The sequence below is a fragment of the Oncorhynchus mykiss genome, chromosome 5 (assembly GCF_057628025.1).
Source record: "Oncorhynchus mykiss isolate SJ-2025 chromosome 5, ASM5762802v1, whole genome shotgun sequence".
Classification (NCBI taxonomy): Eukaryota; Metazoa; Chordata; class Actinopteri; order Salmoniformes; family Salmonidae; genus Oncorhynchus; species Oncorhynchus mykiss.
In genome coordinates, this window is record NC_143026.1 from 57,183,753 (window position 1) to 57,202,414 (window position 18,662).

Below are 18,662 nucleotides of genomic sequence, written 5' to 3' on the forward strand. Positions count from 1 at the left end.
GTATTCATGTCATCGTTAATACCATGAAGGTGAGCCATAAAATGAAGGGGGAAAAGCCCATGGGCTCGACGGCGCTATTAAGTGACCCATAAAGTAAAAGCATCCTGAAATGATGAGCTTGTGAGCACACAGGGTAGGACACTGGACTTTCAAGAGGAAAGCTGCAAAATGGCAAATTGCCCATCAAGACAGATCGCCTTTGTAAAAAAAAAGTATATAAAGTCCAAAAGTGGTTCTGAAAAATGATCATGCCTTCGCTTTATGTAAGAATGGAAATCTCACGCGTCACCAACGCGTCGAGACAGACTCAGACAGACAAGGAAGAGACAGGACACGATTCTCCCCCTCACTGTTTAGACATAATCCTACATTCTCACTCTTGACACACACACACACACACACACACACACACACCAACTCCCTCTAGCTTGAAAGCAGAGGAGAAGAGCTATGTACAATCGTAGTAGTAAGAGTAGGGAGGGTATCAGGGTAAAGGTGTGTTACAGGGGTGTTGGCATTAAGGGCAGGTCGGTTGGCAGCTTACAGCAGTACGTACCTGGTTCCACTTCGTGCCAGCTGCTGGCCTGGCTGCCGCTGCCCGGGGAGCGGCCCTGGCCCGGGTAGTAGGACTCCTCTCCTGGACTGTCCACCTCATCCTCCATACACTTGATCCTCTTGGCCGAGCTGGTGGGAACACAGACACAGACACACACACACACACACACACACACACACACACACACACACACAGACACAGACACAGACACAGACACACACACACACACACACACACACATGTACAAGGGTGAACGCCTGCTAGCAATGTTTCAGTGCTATTCAGAGGCCATTCCTTAGCGCTTAGAGTTTAATGACAATACCCCTGTTTAAATATCTTCACTCATAAAATCGTACATTCAGTCATGATCTAAATGTGTCGACAAGAAGTATATTGTCACTGGTGTCTTTATAGAAACACAGTGTGTGTGTGTGTGTGTGTGTGTGTGTGTGTACGTTTAATGGTTGATCTCTTTGTGTCTGGTGCCCATGCATGTGGATCAACTTCCATGCTCTGCATCGGCCAGAATATGGAGTGTGTGTGTGTGTGTGTGTGTACATAGGGGTATCATCTGATGAATGCAGCCATCCCCCGGAGAGAGAGGCAGGCCAGATGAATGTAATCCTCTTTAACAGTGGCAACTCTGGCCAAGGATCAAGAGCCTGGGACTGACACACACGGCTGGCCTGAGTCTACCAGGTTATGTGTGTGTGTGTGTGTGGGGGGGGGGTATGTATATGTTTGTGTTTGATGTGTATACAGTTAGGATGTAGCCTATGCATTTGGGTTAACGGGTGTGTGTGTGTATTCTGTCTGTATGTAAGCATGCATCCGTGTGTCTGCGCACGTGTGTGTGTGTGTTGGGCTCCTACTTGCGGCCACACCGGGGCCTCCCATCAAAGCCTGTCCCACACTGCTCTCTGCTTCACACAGTATCACTCCACACATGGACAGTGGTTTGGTGCTGGTGTGTATGTGTATATCTACCAGACCACTGCTAGGGGGCGTCTCAAATGGCTCCCTATTCCCTTTATATGATGCACTTCCTTTGACCAGGGCCCATAGGTATCCCATAGGGCTAAGATCAAAAGTACACTATATAGGGAATAGGGTGCAAATGGGGAAGCACCCCTAAACCCGTGAGTTGTTTCCCTTGCCGTTGGTTCTGACATTTCTTTGTGTTTGTGTGTGTGTGTGATGTCTGCTGGCGGGTTTCCCTCCTAATTGCATAATTAGAGGCGGGGCACGCACGCACACACACACACACACACACACACACACACTCACTTGGGCTTGAGACACACACACACGCGTGCGCGCTCACCAACGTGTGCACACATACTCTCGCACACGCACGTGCATCCGAACACGCACACACAGCGCCCGGGCGTACACATATGCAAACCCATGTGCATTTAACATGCGCAAGTTTAACCAATGCACATGGAGAGTGTGTGTGTGTGTGTGTGTGTGTGTGTGTGTGTGTGTGTGTGTGTGTGTGTGTATGCTAGAGCGTACAGTGCAACACTTTCCATTAGAAAGGATGGATATTTTGCAGTCATTATGTGAGTACGGTACAGGAGATGGTAGGTTGGAGGTTGAGCCCAGTTCAGTGAGCAGTGCCTCCAGGCTCTGTGTGTGTAGCTGCTCTTTCAGACCTTACACGGTGCGTGGGCTGTCTCCTGAGTAACGGGCAGAGTCAGAATGGGTGTGTGTGTGTGTGTGTTTGCGTTTGAGAGAAACACACATAAATGCGCTCCTAAACACACACATTGGCTCATAGAATGAGCAAGCCCTGTGTGTGTGTTCTGTGTGTGTGTGTGCGCACGCTTGCGGGTGCATGCTTGTGTGTGTGCGTGAATGTGTGTGCCTGTTTGCGTGTGTCTCCCTCTCATTCTGTGTGTGCGTGAGGGTGTGTGCTTGTTTGCGTGTGTGTCCCTCTCTTTCTGTGTGTGCGTGAGGGTGTGTGATTGTTTGCGTGTGTGTCCCTCTCATTCTGTGTGTGTGTGTGGTTACCTGCTGGAGGAGGTGCTTGGTAAGGGTCGCCTCATGGCCCCGGGGCTCATGCTGTAGTAGGAGGAGCTGTCCAAGTCCGCCAGCGAGAAGTTAGGACCCGTCCCCGCTGCGATTGGGGCTAGAGAGAGAGAGAGGAGAGATGAGGAGAGAGGGAGAGGAGAGGAGAGGAGAGAGGGAGAGGAGAGATGAGGAGAGATGAGGAGAGAGGGAGAGGAGAGGAGAGGAGAGGAGAGGAGAGGAGAGGAGATGAGAGGAGAGGAGAGGAGAGGAGAGAGGGAGAGGAGAGGAGAGGAGAGGAGAGGAGAGGAGAGGAGAGGAGAGGAGAGGAGAGGAGAGAGGGAGAGGAGAGAGGGAGAGGAGAGAGGAGAGAAGGAGAGATGGAGAGGAGAGAGGGAGAGGAGAGATGAGGAGAGAGGGAGAGGAGAGAGGGAGAGGAGAGAGGAGAGATGGAGATGAGAGAGGGAGAGGGAGAGGAGAGATGGAGAGGAGAGGGAGAGGAGAGAGGGAGAGGAGAGGGAGAGGAGAGAGGGAGAGGAGAGAAGGAGAGGAGAGAGGGAGAGGAGAGAAGGAGAGGAGAGAGGGAGAGGAGAGAGGGAGAGATGAGGAGAGATGAGGAGAGAGGGAGAGGAGAGAGAGGGAGAGGAGAGAGGGAGAGGAGAGAGGAGAGAAGGAGAGGAGAGAGGGAGAGGAGAGAGGGAGAGATGAGGAGAGAGGGAGAGATGAGGAGAGATGAGGAGAGAGGGAGAGGAGAGAGGGAGAGGAGAGAGGGAGAGGAGAGAGGGAGAGGAGAGAAGGAGAGGAGAGAGGGAGAGGAGAGAAGGAGAGGAGAGAGGGAGAGGAGAGAGGGAGAGGAGAGATGAGGAGAGAGGGAGAGGAGAGGAGAGAGGGAGAGGAGAGGAGAGAGGAGAGAGGGAGAGGAGAGGAGAGAGGAGAGAGGGAGAGGAGAGGAGAGAGGAGAGAGGGAGAGGAGAGAGAGAGGAGAGAGGGAGAGGAGAGAGGGAAAGGAGAGGGAGAGGAGAGAGGGAGAGGAGAGAGGAGAGAAGGAGAGGAGAGAGGGAGATGAGAGAGGGAGAGATGAGGAGAGAGGGAGAGGAGAGAGAGGGAGAGGAGAGAGAGGGAGAGGAGAGGGAGAGGAGAGAGGAGAGAGGAGAGAAGGAGAGGAGAGAGGGAGAGGAGAGAGGGAGAGATGAGGAGAGAGGGAGAGATGAGGAGAGAGGGAGAGGAGAGAGGGAGAGGAGAGAGGAGAGAGGGAGAGGAGAGATGGAGAGGAGAGAGGGAGAGGAGAGAGGGAGAGGAGACAGGGAGAGGATGAGGAGAGAGGGAGAGGAGAGAGGGAGAGGGAGGGAGACCATTAGTTGTGTTACATTTCAAACGTGTGTTTTTTTTAACACCACGTCTCCGTAGTGGTTTCCTCTCCCTGTCTTCTTGCCATCTCCTTCATCTTCACTGAGCCCAAACACACAGAATAGACCTGAGCAACATGGAGGAGTATTGGGAATGTGCTCCCACCTGTACAGTGCTGATGAGAGGAGACAAGAGGAAAGGAAGCCACTTTTGACTATTGAGACGCGGTCGGTACCTCGTTCGCCTTGTTGCACCAAAGTGTCACACTAAAAAGGTTTCCCTTCCCGCTGCCTGCTCACTCACTCTCGTGTGTGTATGTGCGTGTGTGTGTGTAGGTCACCGTGGGACTAGCTGGCATGCTATCGAGCGCCTTTTGTCAGCCAGTCCATAAAGGCAGGCGTTGGTGCCTCTTTATATTCATGGTGACAGGGACCACTATTTTTGATGAGGACAGCGCAAACGTGAGGTGGAGGGGATGAGGGAGGAGGAGGGTTGCCGCTGCATACCAAACAGAGGAGAGGAAGAGGAGGAGAGGAAGAGAAGGAGGAGGAGGCTGTGACAGACACGGTAATGGTGTTCCTAATTAACATTGGAAGAGGACACTGGTACAGGGGCAAGAGGGAGAAAGGGAGGGCGGGATGGATGGAGAGGGGGGAGAGGGGGAGGGATGGAGAGAGAGGGAGAGAGGGAGGGATGGAGAGAGAGGGAGAGAGGGGGAGGGATGGAGAGAGAGGGAGAGAGGGAGGGATGGAGAGAGAGGGAGGGATGGAGAACGGGAGGGAGGCAGGGAGAGAGAGGGAGGGATGGAGAGAGAGGGAGAGAGAGGGAGGGATGGAGAACGGGAGGGAGGGATGGAGAACGGAAGGGAGGGAGGGATGGAGAGAGGGAGGGATGGAGAGAGAGGGAGGGATGGAGAGAGAGGGAGGGATGGAGAGAGCGGGAGGGATGGAGAACGGTAGGGAGGCAGGGAGAGAGAGGGAGGGATGGAGAGAGGAGAGGGAGAGAGCGCGATAGGGGAGAGTGGGAGGAGAAAGCGCAATAGTGCATGTGTCATCACAACGCAGCATCCAGCAAACATCTCTAACAATATAACCCCCCCCCAAATAATGCCACTGTCATTTCCAAAATTCCATCCCCTCTTCATCCTCCCTCCCTTCCTAATCCAAAGTGGCTTGGCGGGTTTATTTACGAGGCGGGCAGTAAAGCAGAGGGTACATTTGCATGGCTAATAGTGGGGGCCGCAGAAGTAATTTGTGAGAGAGCTAACCTGGGCACCGGGCTGCAGTAACTCAGCCTATAGCTCTAGTCTGGAGAGGAAGAAAGAGAGGGATGGAAGGAGAGCGGGAGAGTAGGGACAGAGGGGGGGGTGTAAGGATGGAGGAAGGGAGGGGGAGAGGGGGGGTGTAAGGATGGAGGAAGGAAGGGGGAGGGGGGGGGTGTAGGGATGGAGGAAGGGAGGGGGGGTGTAGGGATGGAGGAAAGGAAGGGGGAGAGGGGGGGTGTAGGGATGGAGGAAGGGGGGGGACAGGGGGGGTGTAAGGATGAAGGAAGGGGGAGAGGGGGGTGTAGGGATGGAGGAAAGAAGGGGGAGAGGGTGGGTGTAGGGATGGAGGAAGGGGGGGGGAGAGGGGGGGTGTAGGGATGGAGGAAGGGGGGGGAGAGAAGGAGAGGAAAGTAGGAGGAGAGTGATAGTGGGAAAGAAAGAGGGATATCGAAATAAAGGTGTACATCGAGGGCCCTTCCTTCGGAATCAGTGGGATAGAGGGATGAGAAAGAGAGGGAGGCAGGATAAAGGGAGAGAGTAGAAAAATGACCAACGCTGCAGTCTGTCTGACTGGAATGGAAATCAATCATATAGGTAATCCGCAGTCTCTACCTCTTAAAGGCTTTATCAAGTGCTTTTTGCCTCCTGGAGGATTCCAAATGAAACCTGTAGCTATCAGGCCTGCATTGATCTCTCTCTCGCTCTCGCTCTCCCTCTCTCTCCCTCTCTCTCCCTCTCTCTCCCTCTCTCTCTCTCCCTGACGGAGCCTTCCTCTCTCTCTCCCACCATATCTGTCAGACTACCTTGGTTGTACCTTGCCGGTGCAGGAAGAAAGTTTAGCATTAGCGAAATGTTTCAATCAGCTCAATCTACTCATTAGGCACTTTAGTGCAAAGGAATGCGTCTCAGACGGTAGGTGTGTGTGTGGGAGAGAGAGACAAAGGCAAGCACACAAACCAGTGCACACTAGTGCCGCGACAAGGTGGTGCTGCTGTACAATTGGCCCATCTGTTTGCTAGCCTCTCTATTTATCCCTCCCCCTCTCCCTCCCCTCTCGCTCTCCAGTGTGGTCCACTACCAAAGAGGCTGCCATTTCCTCCCCACGCCCCCCTCACCTCACCGGTCTCTTCCCCCCCCCAGTCCAGCCAGACACCGGGGATCTAAACCTCCACAAAAGCTGTGAGGGCTGTCTTTAGAAAAAAAGAGAAGAGGGAGAAAGGAGAAAAAGAAAAAAAACCTCTCCTTTGTTCGAGTGGATTTTCAAATTGAAGCATTTGACAACAAAGGCAGCAATCAACTTCAAACCCGGACATCCGCCCAGCAACTAGAGAGAGAGAGAGAGAGAGAGAGAGAGCCCCCGAGCCTCTCCTCCCTCCATCCCTCCTCCTCTCCTTTCCATTGCTTTATTGACGGAGAGTGTAATGGCATGATGGGATGAGCGAACGGCTACAGAGGGAGGAGATGCGAGGGAAAAGGAGAGAGAGAGAGAGAGAGAGAGAGAGAGAGAGAGAGAGAGAGAGAGGCCCTGACAGGACTTGAGTTTTTCTGCTTGGTCAGCGCCGCTGTGTTTTCTCTCTGTTGCTGCCCTGCAGACCTGCTCCTGGACTTAACATACACACACACACTCCTGGTGGGGCTTCTCACACCCATACGCACGCACGCACACACACGCACACACACACACACACACACACACACACACACACACACACACACACACACACACACACACACACACACACACACACACACACACACTTCTGGTGGGGCTTCTCACACCCATACGCACACACACACTCCTGGTGGGGCTTCTCACACCCATACGCACGCACACACACACACACACACACACTTCTGGTGGGGCTTCTCACACCCATACGCACACACACACACTCCTGGTGGGGCTTCTCACACCCATACGCACGCACGCACACACACACACACTCCTGGTGGGGCTTCTCACACACACACACACACACACACACTCCTGGTGGGGCTTCTCACACCCATACGCACACACACACACACACACACACACACACACACACACACACACACACACACACACAGATAGTGAGCTACCGCTGTACTACTGGTACTGGGAACTGCCTTCAGAAATTATTCATACCCCCATTACTTACTCCACATTTGTTGTGTTACAGCCTGAATTCCATGTATTTTTTTTTTTTTATCTCACCCACCTAAACACAACATCCCATAATGACAAACATGTTTCTAGGATTTTATATTTATTGAAAATGAAATACAGAATCATGTAATTTACATGAGTATTGACACCCCATGTCAGAATCCCCTTTGGCAGTGATTACAGCTGTGAGTCTTTCTGGGTAAGTCTCTAAGAGCTTTACATACCTGGATTCTACAAAATTAGCACATTATCATGTTTAAAATTCTTCAAGCTCTGTCAAATTGGTTGTTGATCATTGCTCGACAGACATTTTCAAGTCTCGCCATAGATTTTCAAACCGATTTAAGTAAAAAATGTAACTAGGCCACTCGGGAACGTTCAATGTCGTCTTGGTAAGCGACTCCAGAGTATCTTTGGATTTGTGTTTTAGGTTATTGTCCTGGTGAAAGGTGAATTTATCTCCCAGTGTTTGTTGGAAATCAGACTGAACCAGGTTTCCCTCTAGGACTTTGCCTGTGATTAGCTCTATTACGTTTAATTTTATCTTTAAAAACCTCCCTAGTCAAGCATACCCATAACATGATGCAGCCACCACCATGCTTGAAAATATGAGTGGTACTGTAATCAGTGATGAGTTGTGTTTGCCCCAAACGTAACGTTTTATATTCATAACAAAGTGAATTTCTTACATTTTTTTTTACAGTTTTACTTTAGTGCCTTATTGCAAACAGGATACATGTTTTGGAATATTTTTTATTCTGTACAGACTTCCTTCTTTTCACTCTGTCATTTTGGTTAGTACATGTATTGTGGAGTAACTACAATGTTGTTGATCCATCCTCAGTTTTCTCCTATCACGGCCATTAAACTCTGTAACTGATTTAAAGTCACCATTGGCCTCATGGTGAAATCCCTTAACGGTTTTCTTCCTCTCCGGCAACTGAGTTAGGAAGGACGTCTGTATCTTTGTAGTGACTGGATGTATTGATACACCATCCAAAGTGTAATTAATAACTTCAACATGCTCAAAGGGATAATCGATGTCTGCTTTTTTAAAAACCTATCTGCCAACGGCTGCCCTTATTTGCGAGGCATCAGGAAACCTCCCTGGTCTATGTGGTTAAATCTGCGTTTGAAATTGTATATGTGGGGTGCAGAGATGAGGTAGTCATTCCAAAATCATGTTAAACACCATCATTGCACACAGAGTGTCCATGCAACTTATAGTGAAGCACTTTAATTTTTACCTCGTGACCTTATTTAGGCTTGCCATGACAAAGGGGTTGAACACTTATTGACAGAAGACATTTCACCTTTTCGTTTGTTGATTCATTTGGAAACATTTCCAAAAACATCCTTCCACTTGGACATTATGGGGTATTGTTTTTTAGGCCAAGGAAGACTTTCTGAAGGCACTGTATATTTTAACACCCGTTATTGAGTGCTGCTACTGTGGCACAGCCACCAGAGCCATACCAGCTGCACTGCTTAACCCCATACACCAGTACCGCCAGTGGCTGTGTGTGGCGCCCAGATGGCACTGCCCACTGGCACAGGAGCCGGTCGGGGCATGGTGATGCTGTTGGGGTTGGCAAGGCTGGCACACCGTGTGGTGGATGAAGGGTGTGTGTGTGTGTGTGTGATGTGTATGTGCATTAAGTATCCCCAGAGGTGGTGCCAGAGAGTGCCAGGGGGCAGACAGAGTGGCTGAGGGTGAAGGGGGGGATGGATAGAAGGATGGCAGGATGGAGGAAAGGCCTTGCCAGCCCTACTCTCTTCCATAATTCATTCATTTGCTCACCCTGTTCTTCCCAGTCGTCTGGTCTCTGGGTGTCCATGCCAAGGCCCCATTGTGTGTGTGTGTGTGTGTGTGTGTGTCTGTGTGTGTGTGTCTGTGTGTGTGTGTGTGTGTGTGTGTGTGTGTGTGTGTGTGTGTGTGTGTGTGTGTGTGTGTATGTGTGTTGGAGGGATCCCAGGTGGGCATGCCCCTTGAAATGGGTGCTGTTTGCCACTAATACTAGCATGGTGCCAACTAGTTTTTAGATGTGTGTGTGAGTGTACTCGTGTGTATTCATGTGCTTGAAAATACGTGTGTGTGTCTATGGTGGGCCACTATTAGCAGATGACCTGCAGGTGGACACCATTGGTCGAGGCGTGTGTTGCCCTGGGGCCGGATTCACAAAACATTACTTACGAAAATAACTTTTTTTGTCCTGCTTAGGACAAAAAAATAAGATAGTTCGTAAATGCAATTCCTCAAAATGTTCTTAGGAATTTGTAGTTTTTTTTTTAGGAACTTCGTAAATATCTTCTTATGTGGCATTGACATCAGTGACAACATAAATAAGCCTAATGTGACAGGGATGATAGGATCTAACCTACCATAACAAAGTGTTGATATTTACAGTTTATTACATGTATTTATCTGCTTAATGCCTCGAGAATAAAAATGTGTTAGTCGGCTCGCGAACCCTTCACACACACACACACACACACACACACACACACACACACACACACACACACACACACACACACACACACACACACACAAAAGTTACCTTACAGACATTATAGCTAGACTAACGTTAGCTACTGTACATCAAATTCAAAAATGGATAACCAAGGAAAGCGCAATTAAAAACTCAAGCAAACAAGAGGTTGAAGTGACGGTGGAGGAAACAGCAGCCAGGAAAAGGTTGCTGTTGGGGAGACTTGAAAACTGCGGGGTCACTGCAGACACCGACACCGTCGGTCTCTGCCGTCGGGGGTATGGTGGTCAAAGTGGCAGTTGAGAAGACATTTCTTCTTAAGGTTTTGTGAATCCGTCCCCAGGTGTCTATGTGGTGCCTCCTGGCACTGTCTCGACAGGGTGCCCTGGTCAAACTGGCACTGTCTCGACAGGGTGCCCTGGTCAAACTGGCACTGTCTCGACAGGGTGCCCTGGTCAAACTGGCACTGGGCTACAGAGATAAAGCCATGACTGTGTGGCATGACAAAGTATTGATACCGCATTTGATTGGGAATGTCTAGAAGGACCAGTGAACTAGATTAGAGGAACACTGTCTCAGAAGAGACGGCTAGAATGTACGTAGAATAGAATGTACGAGACATAGATAGGTAAGGGAGGAGAGAGAGAAAAAGGGAGGCATGGAAAGGAAAGGGCGGTACCCAATCGCCCAAATTACCCGGGCCCGGTAATGAACAGGACAATTACAATTCCGCCCAAGTCACGACTACCAAAATAAATGTAAAAAACGATGTAGCTATAACCACTAACTTTATGAAGACTTTCATTTCGCTCTCTCCACCCTCCCTCCCTCTCCCTCCCCCTCGTTTTTTTTGTGTGGTGCTTTAATAGGATATTGATCGACAGAAGCAGATTCGATTGGGCCCTGCCACTGAATTGTGTAATGGGTGCACAAAGCCAAGGTCACACTGCCATATAGACGGGGGTGGGTGGGGAGGGGGGGGGGGATGTCGCCCCATTCAATACCATGAACGACCTCTCATCTTCTGCACTGTGCACAAGTCAACCCCCCCCCACCCCTGCCTGGTTCCACGCATGCATACACACACACACACACACACACACACACGGAGCGTCGTAATGTCGACCTTACGTGCACCTCCACACTTCCACTGGGATTACGCTAAAGTGCATCAGCTTTTTGATGCCAACTGTTCCACACACAAAAAAAGGAAAAACACACACACTCGCTCAGGAAGTGTGTGTGTGTGTGTGTGTGTGTGTGTGTGTGTGTGTCCACCAAAGTCATGGCTGTGCATACTGTCCAGCACTCTATCTGGCCATATAGAGCAATCCCCTTAGAGAGACCCGTCGACCCCCACCCACACAGATACACACGGATACAGCTTTGCTGACTGGGTAGATATGGACACTTTGGGCCAGTGGCTATTTAAGGGAAGACCAGGCACCCTTTGGCAAACCGCGGGTGCTGTCAATGTTTTGGGGGGGAGGGGTATCTCTAAGGGGATTGCTCTATATGGCCAGATAGAGTGCTGGACAGTGTGTCTGTGATCGTCTTCTAGATGGAGAGAACCTGGAGTGCACTCGTATGGACCTTGTCAGGAGGCAGGAGTCTCCTGTAGCTACAAGTTGTGCAGGGTTGTGTTCCAGCCCAGTAGGTCTGTCTCATGTGCACTGTGTCTGTGTATTAAAGGTTTACAGTATTCTTTGCCTGACCTGTTGATTGGCAAAGGCATTTGATTTGATATATTCAACACAACACTTCATTCCATACTTGATTTATTATGTATTGGCATTTAGAAGAAAAAACCTTTCTAGACTGTTAGCTTTAAGGGCCACACACAGTCAGTCAGATGTACAGTAGCTAAGTGAATAAAGCTCCCTTGTGGCTATGTTGTGGCTGGAAGAGAGCGAGAGAGAGAGAGAGAGAGAGAGAAAGAGAGAGCGTGGTAGAGCGAGAGAGAGAGGGATAGCGAGAAACAGCAAAATAAAAAGTTTGTAAGAGAGAGAGAGAGAGAGAAAGAGAAAGAAATCTTCCAGAAAACATATGCCACCCGGTAACTTCCTTTCTTCTACCTAACCCCCACCCCCCCCCCCCACCCCCACCCGTGTCACAGATGTTGGGATAAAAGCCCAGCTCTTCATAGAACCAGATCCATTATGCATATTCCTTAATCTTGTTAACCATCACATGCCAGGACTTCTGATGCGGGGGCCGCGCTATGCCTGCGCTAATCAGACTAATATCACAAGCTAGTGATACACATACACCCCCTCTCTCTCTCACACACACACACACACACGTCCCAATAGAACACAACCTATTGTACACTCAGGATCAAGAGATCCTTCTGGTTTCGTCCCAAACAGACACACACAACTCCACAATAAACGACTGTCTGATTGCTTGCCTAACACGTCACACACACACACACACACACACACACACACACACACACACACACACACACACACGATGGGTCTGCCCTGCCCTACCCTGTCCTCTGCCAACACAATGGAGGCATCTGGAGAGGGCCAAGACCTGGGTGCCAGCTCTGTGAGACTGAGAAGGGGGGGGTTGTGTGTGTGTGCCTATGTGTGTGTGTAGGTTACAATCCTAGTGGGGGGGGGGATTCACACGGTGGGCCGGCTGCCCGGTTCCGCCCTGTCTGGATCCCCTTGGCGCCCCGGTCTCCCCACCAACTTCCCCCCACCCCGTCTCACCTCTCCCTGCATCTCCCTGACCATCCCCACTATGGCTGGTCCTAGGTGTGGTGCGGCCCAGCCCAGTATTGGGTCACGACAGTGTGTGTGTGTGTCTGTGTGTGTGTGTGTGTGTGTGTGTGTGTGGTGGGGTGGTCATCAATGCACCTTTGATCAAAAGGGGCTCCAGCCGGAGTGCTGACAGGCACTTTCAATGGGCTATTGTTAGCGTGGGCTATCGACAGGGCCGTATGGATTGTTCTGCACTCTGTCACTCTCCTCCCTCCATCCATCCCTCCCTCGCTCTCTACCCCCCTCTCTCTACCCCCCTCTCTCTACCCCCCTCTCTCTACCGCCCCGTGTTGCGCGTAGACGGCACTTTTTAAAGGTCACGTTTGCTTCCCCTCCCCTCCCATCTCTCACTCTGCCTCCCCTCCCTCTCTCACTCTGCCTCTCCTCCCGTCTCTCACTCTGCCTCTCCTCCCGTCTCTCACTCTGCCTCTCCTCCCGTCTCTCACTCTGCCTCTCCTCCCGTCTCTCACTCTGCCTCTCCTCCCGTCTCTCACTCTGCCTCTCCTCCCGTCTCTCACTCTGCCTCTCCTCCCGTCTCTCACTCTGCCTCTCCTCCCATCTCTCACTCTGCCTCTCCTCCCGTCTCTCACTCTGCCTCTCCTCCCGTCTCTCAATCTGCCTCTCCTCCCATCTCTCACTCTGCCTCTCCTCCCCTCTCTCACTCTGCCTCTCCTCCCATCTCTCACTCTGCCTCTCCTCCCATCACTCACTCTGCCTCTCCTTCCATCTCTCACTCTGCCTCTCCTCCCATCTCTCACTCTGCCTCTCCTCCCATCTCTCACTCTGCCTCTCCTCCCATCTCTCACTCTGCCTCTCCTCCCATCTCTCACTCTGCCTCTCCTCCCATCTCTCACTCTGCCTCTCCTCCCATCTCTCACTCTGCCTCTCCTCCCATCTCTCACTCTGCCTCTCCTCCCATCTCTCACTCTGCCTCTCCTCCCATCTCTCACTCTGCCTCTCCTCCCGTCTCCTCCTCCGTATCCGACGACGACGGCTTTCTTTTGCTCAGTACTCCGTTTCGCCACATCCCTCACCTCTTTCTCACCCCTTCACTTTCTCGTTGCCCCATTCTCCTTCCCCTAGAGGGCTTTTACACGCAGGTCCTACAGAGTCCCCCAGTCCCAACCCGGGTCTTGGGGACCAGCTATGATGCCACAGCAGACGGGTGCCTGGTCTTGTTTTAGTTCCCTTCCAGCCTTACCTGAAATAAAAGGGACTTCAGGGCGTGTATTGCAGCGGCTCAGGGTAGGTGTGCTGATCTAGGATCAGGTCCAACCCCATGTATTATTTTCTTATGATCTAAAAGGCAACTGGTCCTATCAGTCCTTTGGGAATACGGGCCCAGATCTTAGTTGATCTGGGTCTTTGCTTTTAGCTGACTGTCTGATTTGGGAGAGATTTGGAGTTTGCTCTTAGTTCATTAAGAGAGTATGTATGTGTGTGTGTGGGGGGGGGCTCTCCGTACTGGTCCTGATAAATTGCATTAGTGGGCCGGACCATATCGATGGCAGATCTGCAATCAAATCACAGCCTGCAGGGATCTATTTGTGGAGGGGGGAGAGACAGGGAGAATGGAAGAGAGAGAGAGGGAGGGAGGGAGAGAGGGAAAGAGAGAGGGAGAGAGAGAGGGAAAGAGAGAGAGGGAGAGAAAGAGAGAGAGAAAGAGAGATAGAAAGAGAGGGAGGGAAAGAGAGGGATGGGGACAGGGAAAGAGGGAGTGGTGGAAGGAAAGAGAGAGAGAGAGAGGGAGGGTCAGGGAGAGAAAAAGAGATAGAGATTGAAATAACAAGATGGACAAACTTACTCTGTGAGACTCGCACGAGTTCAGCAACACTGAAGACCCCCGATGTGACGAAGCTGTCCTGGAAGCCAAGATGTCCTAAAAGCGCGAGAGAGATAGAAAAGCACAAGGTGATGCTATTGCCAACAGAGGGATCAGAAACATGAAAGAGGAGGTACAAGGGAAGAGGTACAGGATTCCCCACGTTTCTTTTCAAACACACACCACAACATTCTCTCCTGTTACGCAACACACACACACGCACAAACACACCCACCCTTCCATGTCCCGGTGGGAAAGAGAGGCCGTGTGGGGGAGGAGGGTGTGTTTAGGGTAACCCAGAGGGCAGGGCACATCTGGGGCCTCTGTCCCCATGGGTGTGTGTTTGCCTCTCCCAACACTACAGCAGGGGGCTCCAGGAGGGCCCCTAATCAAACTACTGGAGCATGTCTTGAGTTGGTACTAAACAAATTTGAGTGTCGAACTAAATCCCATCTCCGCCCATCTTTCCAAGACTTTTTCCAAAACTTTGGACATGCTTTCCTACACCCCCCCCCCACAACTCATCGTCATTGCCCAGAACTGTGTCCCAGACAGCACCCAATAGCATTATAGCGCACTGCGTTGGACCAGGGGCCCATAGTACTCTGCTCAAACGTAGTACACTATTAAGGGCATTAGGTACACCCACCCCCATACAGGGAGTGTTGGCGGGGAGACTGGTGACACTCTGGTCAGTGGCTGAGGAGACCTGCAGCATGTGGACCACTAGATTCATACATAAAGAAGGCATCTGACAGAGAGTGTAGAGGGTGGACGGGGGTAGAGGCAGAGAGATAGATATTGAGAGGCAGGGAGAGAGGTAGACAGAAAGAGAGCCTCTTGCGTGAGAGAGCGATAATATATACGGCTCATTGCGAGCCAAACTGCTGACATTAGCTGAAAGTCTGTAGACCCACAGAGCACTCCCGCGCAGACGCCCCTGAGACTGAACGGGGGGGGGACAGAGAGCGAAAGAGAAGGAGTGGGATTGAGAAAGAGATGAGAGAGGAATAAACAGGACAAGAGGAAAGGAGAACGAAGGAGAGAAATGGTGTGCTGGAGAAGCAGTGCGAACGGGAATGAGGGGGAACGAGGGGGAACGTGAGAAACAAGAGAAAGAAGGAAAATGAGAATGTGAAAATTCAGAGACAGACCGAGAGAGACGGAAAGTGTGTGTCGGAGAATTGAGAGAGAGCAGGAGGGAGAGGAAGTTTGAAAAAGAGTGTGCGCGCGCACGTGTGCTAAGCGTTAAGTTAAATAGTGTGTGTACAGTATATACGTGTGTGTCCCCGTGTGTGTCCATAGGCAAGTTAAATTGTGTACGTACACTATATATATACACGTGTGTGTGTGTGTGTTTCCATGCAGCTTTACATACTTGTGAAACAACAATTACACAAAGCGTGTGTGTGTGTGTGTTCGAGCATGTCTGTCTGCCTGTCCGTCTATGCAGAGAGCATAACACAGCCCCACTGTGGGATTGTAGGACACAGCGGCACAGCATAGCCACAGCGCACTAGCCTGAGCTGCCAGTACAGGGAGCAGGAAGGTATATATATATATGCACTCCGCAGCCCGGGTTCAACAAGGCCATTTCCATGAGTGAGCGCCTCGTATAGGGAGACAGGGGGGGAGGAGGAGGAGGGGGCAGGGCTTCTATATCTCAACAAGGATAATCACTCCCAGCTGTGTCCACTGAGACAGAGAGAGGGGGGGGGGGGGGGGGGCTGAGAAAGAGAGTTAGAGAGAGGGCAGAAGAGGGAGAAGGGGGAAAAGAGGGAGAAATAAGAGAAAGAGAGGAGGGTAGGACGAGCCAGAGGTTCGGCTTTCATAAGAGCTGGGAGAGCTAACCTCCCCTCCGACTGGCGAGAGAGACCAAAAAAACTCAGCTCAACAGCGTGGGAGGGAGGAAAAAAGGTTGAGGCCCAAGTTCAACTGAGTTAGGGGAGAGAAAACGTGTCCCTAACAAACACTGACAAGTCAGATAAAACTTTTGACATATCAACAAGTGCTTTTCTGTTGCTAAAATGTGTGTGTGTGTGTGTGTGTATTATTGCTAAAACGTGTGTACATTGTTTCCAAAACGTGTGTGGGTATTGTTGCTAAAACGTGTGTGTGAGTTGTTTCAAAAATGTGTGTGTGTGTTTGTGTTGCTGCTAAAACGTGTGTGTGTGTGTATTGTGGCTAAAACGTGTGTTTGTGGCTGCTAAAACGTGTGTGTGTGTTGCTGCTAAAACGTGTGTGTGTGTGTGTGTTGTTACTAAAACGTGTGTGTGTGTGTTGCTGCTAAAACGTGTGTGTGTGTGTTGCTGCTAAAACGTGTGTGTGTATTGTTTCTAAAACGTGTGTGTGTGTATTGTTTCTAAAACGTGTGTGTGTGTGTATTGTTTCTAAAACGTGTGTGTGTATTGTTTCTAAAACGTGTGTGTGTGTATTGTTTCTAAAACGTGTGTGTGTGTATTGTTTCTAAAACGTGTGTGTGTGTATTGTTTCTAAAACGTGTGTGTGTGTGTGTTGCTGCTAAAACGTGTGTGTGTATTGTTTCTAAAACGTGTGTGTGTGTTGCTGCTAAAACGTGTGTGTGTGTGTATTGTTTCTAAAATGTGTGTGTGTGTGTTGCTGCTAAAATGTGTGTGTGTGTATTGTTTCTAAAACGTGTGTGTGTGTTGCTGCTAAAACGTGTGTGTGTGTATTGTTTCTAAAACGTGTGTGTGTGTATTGTTTCTAAAACCTGTGTGTGTGTGTGTATTGTTTCTAAAACGTGTGTGTGTGTATTGTTTCTAAAACCTGTGTGTGTGTGTATTGTTTCTAAAAATGTGTGTGTGTGTGTTGCTGCTAAAATGTGTGTGTGTGTATTGTTTCTAAAACGTGTGTGTGTGTATTGTTTCTAAAATGTGTGTGTGTGTGTTGCTGCTAAAACGTGTGTGTGTGTGTATTGTTTCTAAAACGTGTGTGTGTGTATTGTTTCTAAAATGTGTGTGTGTGTGTTGCTGCTAAAACGTGTGTGTGTGTTGCTGCTAAAATGTGTGTGTGTGTTGCTGCTAAAATGTGTGTGTGTGTGTTGCTGCTAAAACGTGTGTGTGTGTATTGTTTCTAAAACGTGTGTGTGTGTGTATTGTTTCTAAAAACCTGTGTGTGTGTATTGTTTCTAAAACGTGTGTGTGTGTGTATTGTTTCATATGTGTGCAGCAGTAGAGGGTGTAAAGGCGAGGATATCCTCTGGTCTTATCTCATGGCCTGTGGATTGTACAACAAGCCTCTTGTCCTCGAAAGACACCAGTCAAGCTTTGTCAAACAGCACGTAGCACCCGGACCCACGGGTCAAGGTTAACCAGGAAAGGCCACACACACACACACACACACACTTTCTCAGTCACACACTTGCGCAGACACACAAACATTTGCAAACACATATTTGAACACACACACACACTTTCCCCTCACAGTCACACAGTGTGTTTTCCTGTGCTGACGACAGAGGCGGGGGGGGGGGGGGGGGGGGGGGGGCGAGACGAGGCAACGTCGCATCAGAGCGCTGGGTGAGGAGGTGGGTGAGGAGGGGAAGAGGGGAGAGGTAGTAAAGTGTGTGTGGAGTCAGCATTGTTGAAACCACAGCCTCTGTATTCTAACCGCCAGGGTCAAGTGCAGGATATGTCTAAGTTAGTGGGCCAAAGCTGACGGTATAGTTACTCTGCCTATGCAGAGCCTAGTACACCGACTGAAACTGGAGCGATGCGGAGCAACAGCCATTCAGCGTTTACTTTTAGGAGGCACCCTGTGGCATTTTCTATGTCACACTAGTGTTGGGTCGAATTGATCTACCGAGTGTAGGTGGTAGGGGCTAGGTGTGTGTGTGTGTGGGGGGTGGGGACTGTGTGACAAGGTTTAGTGTTTATTCTAAATGGGTTGGGCAAGGTGGTTGGTCTCTGGGAGAGAAATAAACTGTAGATTAGGTTGAGACATAATGTGTGCTGTAGGTTAGGTTGAGACATAGTGTGAGCTGTATGTTAGGTTGAGACATAGTGTGAGCTGTTTGTTAGGTTGAGACTGTGTGTGAGCTGTAGGTTAGGTTGAGACATAGGGTGAGCTGTATGTTAGGTTGAGACTGTGTGTGAGCTGTAGGTTAGGTTGAGACAGTATGAGCTGTAGGTTAGGTTGAGACAGTATGAGCTGTAGGTTAGGTTGAGACATAGTGTGAGCTGTTTGTTAGGTTGAGACTGTGTGTGAGCTGTAGGTTAGGTTGAG

General features: G+C 50.2%; 1 protein-coding gene across 30 annotated transcripts in view; it reads right to left on the reverse strand.

Moving 5' to 3' along the window:
- The window catches only part of nfia (nuclear factor I/A), a 180,370-nt gene that overhangs the window by 35,017 nt on the left and 126,691 nt on the right, over positions 1-18,662 (reverse strand). For 24 of the 30 annotated variants that reach the window (XM_090235294.1, XM_090235283.1, XM_036977884.2 and 21 more), the window contains exons 4-6: positions 14,400-14,474; positions 2,573-2,690; positions 557-684 (exon numbers count right to left, since the gene is read on the reverse strand). In XM_090235294.1, the coding sequence (XP_090091420.1) occupies positions 557-684; positions 2,573-2,690; positions 14,400-14,474 (321 nt within the window). Of the gene's footprint in view, positions 1-544; positions 685-2,572; positions 2,691-14,399; positions 14,475-18,662 lie in introns of all 30 variants that reach the window. The other 6 variants (XM_090235288.1, XM_090235282.1, XM_036977883.2 and 3 more) reach the window with 1 other exon arrangement.